Source organism: Quercus suber, unplaced genomic scaffold (genome assembly GCF_002906115.3).
Source record: "Quercus suber isolate HL8 unplaced genomic scaffold, Cork oak 2.0 scaffold_95, whole genome shotgun sequence".
Taxonomy (NCBI): Eukaryota; Viridiplantae; Streptophyta; class Magnoliopsida; order Fagales; family Fagaceae; genus Quercus; species Quercus suber.
The window spans coordinates 1,182,563-1,191,436 of record NW_027069560.1 but is presented as its reverse complement, the minus strand read 5'-3'; the positions used below and the strand labels follow the sequence as shown (position 1 = coordinate 1,191,436).

Sequence of the window (8,874 nt, the reverse complement as noted above, 5' to 3'; positions counted from 1 at the left end):
TGTGTGTCACACCCAGGATACAACAATCCAGCCACCTTACTGATTGTCCTTACAGGCCTACACCGTTTATAGGATATGAAGATTCCTCACCCGATCTAACTAGGTCGGTTGTGGGTTGGGTACAAACCAGACCTGTGGACAGCCTTAATCACTCACTAATGCATCCACGTACAATCAAAGAAATAATCTATTTTTTTTTTTTTTTAAATATATTCTTATGATTTTTATTTTATTTGTAGATTATGGAAAACCAACTAAATAAATAATTTTAAAAAATGCAAATGATAAGAAATTTCTCCTAATAACCATAGTCAATGTTCTGCATCAAAGAACGAAAGAAATCAATGAAAATTGTTCCATATATAGTCACTTAGAATAAAATTTAGAAAGATATATCCACTTAACCTTTTTTTAGACTCACCCCTCACGTGAGTGAAGGAATTGACGAACTGTCCAGCAGACCTAAAAAAAAAAAAAAAAAAAAAAAAAAAGGACAGAAGATTTGTGTTCTATTGTGTCCTATTATTATGTTCAAGTGTCTCCATTATCTTAGTTTATTATAGATATATCACCACATAATTAAAATTATAAGAAAAATCAATTATATATATATATATTTAATAACCAATTAACATTAGAAATCAACCTAATATAAGAAAGTTAAATGTAAATTTGAATGGTTAAAAATAAATAATTGCAGAACTATTAAAAGTATGAAACTATCTAAAAAGGTTTTCTATGCATCTTGATGAGTTAAAAAAAATTATATAGCATCCAATCAAAAAGTAATTTATGTTTTCAAATTTACGTTTATATGTGATTTTATTTACATGACATTAAGCTCAAATGGAATTGGTTTTATGGGAGACGAATTTGTTTTGTCTTTTTGAGTGAGGGAGAGAGGCAGGGCTACATAAATGAGTGTTTCTTAGGTAGGGTTGGGGAGGGGGGTGGGGAGGATTATCCCTATTGTTGGTGGCAGTAGTTGTGTAGAGTGCAGGGAGGGAATGAAAGTGGTATTGAGAGGAGTGAGGGAGGAAGGGAAGAGGTGGTGGTAGCAGTATATGCAAGTGGGAGTTGGAGATAGTGGTATTGTTGGCAATGTAAAAGAGGATATAGGAAGGTAGTGGTGGGTGAATGTGATGGAGATAAGGATAGGTGGCGGGAAGTGATGGTAGAGAGGAATAGGAGGAAGGAGGTGATGGTGGTAGCAGTGTAAGAAGTGTGGGGAGGAGGAGATGGGTATTAGGAAATTAGGTAAAATTGATAAATATAAAAAACAAAAACAAAACAAAAAAATTGAAGCAGTCATAGAGGCATGAATTAATCTATAATGTGAAGGAGGTCACATTGATGGGACGATGCTTGGGAAGTGGAGGAGAGGGAGAGAGAGATGAGAAGGTGGCACGTGCTTGGTCTAGAAAATGGTTAAGGTGTAAAACATGAACCATTTTTTACAATCTTAATTAAGGTAGTCAATACCGTACTGGTATGTATACCGATATCGAAATATCAACATTTTGTACCGGTTTAAATACCGGCCGTACCAGCCGTGTACCGACCAATATCGGCCGGTACCAGGCGTACCGGCTGGTACAGAAAAAAAGTTCTTTTATTTATTTATTTTTTAAGTTTTGTAATTTTTGAATTTTTGTTAGGGAAGAATGATAACTTATTTGCATTAACTTATTAGTATTATTTGTTTTTTTATTATGCAATGGTAACTTTTAAGCTTTCTATTTTTTATATTGTATTTTTTTCTTTTCTTTTAATTGATACTAAAGTCTAAAACCATGAATAATTAGTTTTGAATTGAGAAAATGTTTTATGGTAAACTTTTATATTTATTATAATACACAAACACACAGAGATATATATATATATATATATTTATAAATATAAAAAATAGCGGTAAACCCGAAACGGTACACTGGTATTGACTGGTATCCGAAATATATCGTACCGCTGGCCAAACCGGTATAGCCTCCAGTACGGTATTGACTCCCTTGATCTTAATATAACTTCTTGTTGATCATGAAATTTCATTCTATTAACCATTTTAATTAGTTTGTATCAAATATTAAAAAAATATGACATATATTTTCTCAACTAATAATTTGGTAATGGGTAATCAACACAAAAAGAAACAACGGTCTTAATGACAGTTTACATGAATCTTAGCAATATTTTTCATGAGTCAATATGTTCTTTTGTATCATAATAATACTTTAGGCAAGAAACATACCTGATAAACTCCAAGTGTACGTGACTTAAAACCAGCTGCACAATAATGAAAGTAATATTCCCATGTTCGGATAAACTTTTCATCAAATCCGAGAGCAAGGATTTTGCTGAACACAAACATTAAATACCCGACATCAAAATAATAAAAAAAAACCTTGTAGTCAGCTTGATATCATGATTAGTTTGACAATGTAGAATAATCATAAAATTTCCATATAATAGTTTTAATTACACATTCCTATAGCAATCTTATTCTTTCTCATCTCCTCTTTTCTACTATAAAGTAACAAAAACTTGTGCATGTTCTAGTCTTCATCAACCTATAACGAAAATAAATTTTGAAATATATGTTACCAAAACTTGGTTATTTTTTGTCTAACATTCGTAGCAAGTTTCAAGGAAATGCGACTATATCTTCAGTCGACCATTTTGCACTTTCAAATTAATTTGCCTTGGCATTTGTTTACTTTGCAGAAACTAAATGACAATGCTCTTGGATGGGTCTGTTTCTTTACCATATAATAAAGTGAAATGCCTCTACAATAATTTCACAACAAAACATACGTGATAGGTTGTTATGAGTTGTTATTAATGAGCAAAAAAATAATTTCAATGATAGGTTTAAATTAGAATCAATAACAACTTATCACTTAAAATTTGTTGTGAAAACATTATAGACATAGTACTTCCCTATAATAAATTCTAATCATTTTTCCAGTGGAGGGCTAGTGCAACACCATGATAACAATAACAATGGTATGTTAAAAATAGTAAGACCCAAATCTCTTATAATTCTTAATTCAAATTGATAATATTAGGATATATTTGTTTTACAAATAAAGTAATCCTAATTTTACTTCTAGTACAAGTGTTAATCTATTTAGTTTATGGTTTGTATATATTTTTTGATGATTTTGTTAGGTTCATGGTTACAGGTTGGCGAACCATGAACAAAAGTTGGTTTGGAATGAGTTTTTGAATACTATTTAATGTACAAGACTTATATTAGAACAATCGAACTAAAGTGTTTGGAGCCTCGACACTTGGTTCAACACTTAGTTGATTGATTTAGAATCACAGGTTCAGAATCCAAGCCCATTGAGTAGTCCAATCTCTAGTATTTCACGACCTAATTATAGTATAAAAGATAATATAGAATGACCGAATAGATTTTTGGAGAGATGCGTATTGTGTGCCTAGGGTTTTTGTAACTGTGTTCTCTCATACCATGAATTGAAGAGGAATATTTCCAAATTAGTGATTAAGGTGAAGTTGATATGCACATTCCATATATAGAGTTACTCCTGTGAAGAATCTTTAAGAGTGATCTTGAAGTTACAAACAGGGTGTTCGTGTGAACAAAGTCCATGGTAGAAGAGTCCAAAAATTTGAAGTTACTTGTGATCATGTCAGTAAGCATTATTACTTGGTATAAAAATTTCATTTTATTTAGTGAATATGTTTCCTTGAGAATTGGTAGTAAACCTCCAAAGAGTTTTTCCCTTCTAGGGCTAGCTTTCTCTTCATATCCATATTACCTGTGTTTTTATTTTTATTTTTCACTGTGATTATATTTGCATTATTGGTGTGTGCTATGATTAACCACGAACTCACCTTGCAATTAAGCATAATTGGTTATATCAATCAAACTTGGCATAAAATGGCTTAAGTAACATGTATCAATTAGGGTCTAAATTCCCAACATATTTTATTATAATACAGAGAATGCAAGTTAAGAGTCTTTGTGATTCAATGATATTATCTCATTCTTTCATGGAGAACTTATAGCAGGGTCTAGACAGTGTCTTTAATGATTAAAAAATTACGTACTTTGCTTTCGAGAATTTCGCAAAAATTTGACATGGGTGCAACATTAAAAATTCTCTTCAGAGTTTGTATAATGACAAAAGAATATAGATATATTATCCTCTAAAAGAAAACTAGTCTTGAGTAAGCCTTGAGCAGAAAGTATCTCTGGTTCATGTTTTATAGAGTGAGATTCTCACATGAGGTTGGTACGCGCTTTTGGGGCCCGCATGTTTGTGAGAGGCCCACTCAATAGCGTAGGAGATAATTTTTTAATTACTAAAACAAGTGATAATAATTTTGTGGGAGCAGAGTTATGGACCTCACATCCACGATGATGTATGTAGCTATATATGTAGCCGCTCCATAAAATACCACCTCCCAAACAAGCTAGCATTTAGGCATCTTCAACTAGTACATCAAATTAAGTACAATTCATGCATTCAGCATAATGTATCCATTAGGTCGTTTGATTTACAATTACAGACCATTTTTTTTAATTCATGTTTGATTTACGAAATCTAGACAAGAATTCTATTATTTGCTTTTTTGATAATCAACAAGAATTCTATTATTTTCTAAGATATTAATGGGATCATAAGACGTTTGGTTAGCTAATTATGCAGCACATTCTAAACTGTGATAATTTATGTGTTTTCGCAAGTCTAACCACAACCTGATGAGGAAATTATTCTACTGTCAGGAGAAGCTTTTCTTTAAGACGAGAAGTAAGAGAACAATATGATTATTTTTCTTTTATTTTTTATTTTTTGATAATCAATATGATTATGATTATTTTTCTTACCTCTGGTTGTTCATAAAATTTCTTCTCCAATATCTAAGTGTTTGGTAGTAATGAATCCCTATATTCTCCACGTGCTCCACGCTGCACTTAAAAAACTTTGAATTAATTTTCTAGAGAAATAAATAGTTAAACCAAACAATAATTTAATACCTGAGTCTGGATGCATTTGCCATGGCCGATATTACCCTGCTTAATGAAGGAATGCATGCACCGGGAAATATATATTCCTTTATAAAATCCGAACTTCGCATGTGCTCGCTGTAACGTTCGTCTGGCATTGATGAGAACTAAGAAGAGACAATCACAAACCAGCTTCAATGATTAGCGGTATATTTAAATGGGCAATTACTCTCACATACTAACTAGTGTACATTGTTAGTACATATCTCTCGGTTTTTATTTTAAATGTGAATATGAATAAAAATTGTATACATCGCACGAGAACTAATGAACGTGTGTAAGGAGTATATAACGAGTGTGAAACAATATTTTCCGCATGCATTTAAATTAAACCCATACAAAAATTATAAAGACCAAGACGTTATAATAAAACTGGGAAAGAGATATATAAGACACCATTTGTTTAATTACCTGTAGAACAAAAAGCCCGTCTTCTGCTAATAATAATTCACAGCAACCAAAAAACTCATCCATATATTCATGGCCAACATGTTCTATCATCTCACTGAAAAATGCCATCAAAGATCATGTTCTATTTGGAATCATTAGGGTCTAATTAAATATTTGTTGGAAAAGGAACACACCAAGATATAATTCTGTCATATTTGTAGGTATCGGGCAATTGGCGGTAACACTACAAGAAAAACGAGCTATTGCGGTGGGTGCGAAAACCGCCGCTATATGTCGCCTATTGCGGCGCATTTTTGGCCTGCCGCAATACATGAGATCTATTGCGGCGTTCCATATGCCCGCCGCAATAGCTTTAGTATTTTGCGGCGTACTATAGCGGCGGACCAATGACCCGCCACAATAGACCTGTTTTAGCGGCGTTAAGCTTAGATATAGCGGCGGGTCAATGACCCGCCGCAATATGTATTCCTTTTTGCGGCGGGTTGGACCGCCGCAATAGACCTTAAATTTCCCAGCTCCAAAATTTCTCTCTATTTTTTTTTGCCTTCCCACTTAAAGATCAAATAGTAAATTACACTATATTAATATGAAAATTAGCATACATGTTAAGAACATATAGAACATGTAATCCAAAGGTTGGATTTTCAAAATATGAATTCAATAACAATTTATTGGTTGGTGTAACATTTTTTAGAGTTACATCAAGTGTAACTTGAACCCAACTCTATATTTCTTAATTCAATGTGAATTTTGACAAATCTATCGTTAGATTACGTTATCTTCATATGTTTTTCATGCATACAAAATTTCAGGGTAATCAAAGATTAATAGTCATGTCATCAATCAATTGTTTAAATTCAAGTTTTTGTAATTTAAAATAACGCATAAAAATGAGTTTAAAGATCAGATGGTAAATTACACCCGATTGACATGAAAATTGGCATGCATGTTAAAAACATATAGAAAATGTGATCCAACGGTTGGATTTTCAAAATATGAATTCAACAATAAGTTATTGGTTGGTGTAATGTTTTTTAGAGTTACATCAAGTGTAACTTGAACCCAACCCTATATTTCTTAATTCGATTTGAATTTTGACAAATCTACCGTTAGATTACATTATCTTCATATATTTTTCATACTTACAAAATTTCAAGTTGATAAAAATTTAATAACCATGCCATCAATCAATTGTTTAAATTCAAGTTTTTGTGGTTTAAAATAACGCATAAAAGATGAGTTTAAAGATCAAATGGCAAATTACATCCAATTGGCATGAAAATTGGCAGGCATGTTAAGAACATATAGAAAATATGATCCAACGGTTGGATTTTCAAAATATGAATTCAACAATAAGTTATTGGTTGGTGTAACATTTTTTGGAGTTACATTAAGTGTAACTTGAACCCAACCCTATATTTCTTAATTCAATGTGAATTTTGACAAATCTACCTTTAGATTACGTTATCTTCTTATATTTTTCATGCTTACAAAATTTCAAGGTGATCAAAAATTAATAGTCATGTCATCAATCAATTGTTTAAATTCAAGTTTTTGTAGTTTAAAATAACGCATAAAAGATGAGTTTAAAGATCAAATGGCAAATTACATCTGATTGACATGAAAATTAGCAGACATGTTAAGAACATATAGAAAATATGATCCAACGGTTGGATTTTCAAAATATGAATTCAACAATAAGGTATTGGTGACCCTAATAAAACAAGTGACTATATGCAAATTAGTTTTGAAGTGACTATAGAAAAAAATAATTTCTTAAGATGTCTCATATTCAACCAGAAGTTTTTGTGCCGGGAGAAGAACCAACTAGTGATTATATGCAAATTGAAAAGGGTTGTGATTCTCTACTATGTACTTTTATATATGTGACCCTAATAAAACAAGTGTCAAGATTCTCTTCCTTTGCCTCAAGTTTCCATGAATTTAAGATTGTATATGGTCACTCTTAAGTACTTGTGAGATGTGGGGGGCAAAAACTGAAGTTCAAGCCTCTAAAAGTAAACTTCACACACATATTCTATATTGTATTTATAATAATAATAATAATAATAATAATAATAATAATAATAATCTTCTATATATTACTAAAAGCTGAAGCGTAGCGTTTAATGTTGCTACGCTCACATTGAGCCACATCATCAGCCACGTCATCATTTTTTATTTCCAATTTTTGTTATATATATATTTTTAAACATTTTCTCATTTAAGATGACTTAAAAACTCCATTATTTAAAAATTTAAATATCTTTTAACCATTATTTTTATTATTAATTTTCCAAAACTCTCCCTCCCTTTTACCTCTTCATCTTCCCACTACTTTCTTCCTTAATATCATTCTTTCTCTACCTTTTTGTTTTCCTTTATTTTGACTCTTCTTATTCTCAACATCTTACTATAAATTTAGCATTTCTCTTATCATTCTATGCATAGTTTACTACACAAAAAATGTTACCTCTCTCTCTCTCTCTCTCTCTCAATTTGTTTTTCATTTTTTGTTTGAATTTTTTTTTTTTTTATATTTTATTTTCATTGCATCGATCCTTTAGGTTGATGAATTTTTGTGTTAATTAGAATTCTATTTTGGGTTGATGTAATTTAGTTTTGTATTTTAAGTTGTTATCTTTTATATTCTATTTGATTAAATATTATCCTACCGCGTTATACATATAGTACTATATAATAATATAATGTTATTATATTACATAGAATAACTTAGATAATTTGATGTTTACTGCTATATACTTTATTTTTTTCTCTTTTTTCCTCTCATCTTATTTTATTCAACATTTGAATCCAGTCACATCCTCCATACTATTAAATTATACAGCACAAATCAAGAAAATGGCTAGACACAAACCTGCCTTCCTTTACCATACATTAGGGGAATCAATATATTTGTGTGATAAATGGTCATATAATTTAGATAGCACCCTTTGAATGTGTCTAGGCCCATATATTATGTATCATCTTTTTAGGATGCCAACAATATTGATCTTATGGGAAAAGTTACATACAATATTGAGAAAAAAAATGTTTTATATTACAATCTACTAAAAATGTTTTTTTAAATATTTAAACCTTTCTATATTTCATATCACTGACGTGTTTTACAACTATCACATGTGTTAACTTAAGTCTTAATATTCTTAAGTTGTTTCGTCAAAAAAGAACAAAAAAAAAAAAAAAAAAGGTTGTCATAAAAGAGGAGTTCATGTTATGTTTTTTGCAATATGAAATATTTGTTTTGTAAAGCCACCAAATTTGATGATTTGCAAGGCAATTGTGTATACTTTTAGTCTTCAAAAAACACACATCTACAAGTGGTTAAACGTTCATTTTAGGTAGTTTTAACTTTTCATATAATTTTACCTGTACACATTTATCTATTTTAATTTAGTTTTTTTTTT

At 30.8% G+C, this 8,874-nt stretch overlaps 1 protein-coding gene across 2 annotated transcripts in view; it reads right to left on the bottom strand.

Moving 5' to 3' along the window:
* Positions 1-2,200: 2,200 nt before the first annotated feature.
* The window catches only part of LOC111992802 (uncharacterized), a 23,712-nt gene continuing 17,038 nt past the window's right edge, over positions 2,201-8,874 (bottom strand). The window contains exons 9-11 of one of the 2 annotated variants that reach the window (XM_065774635.1): positions 5,006-5,142; positions 4,856-4,936; positions 2,201-2,351 (exon numbers count right to left, since the gene is read on the bottom strand). In XM_065774635.1, the coding sequence (XP_065630707.1) occupies positions 2,216-2,351; positions 4,856-4,936; positions 5,006-5,142 (354 nt within the window). In that variant the 3' untranslated portion in view covers positions 2,201-2,215. Of the gene's footprint in view, positions 2,352-4,855; positions 4,937-5,005; positions 5,143-5,446; positions 5,541-8,874 lie in introns of those variants that run through there. The other variant, XR_010629410.1, reaches the window with a different exon arrangement.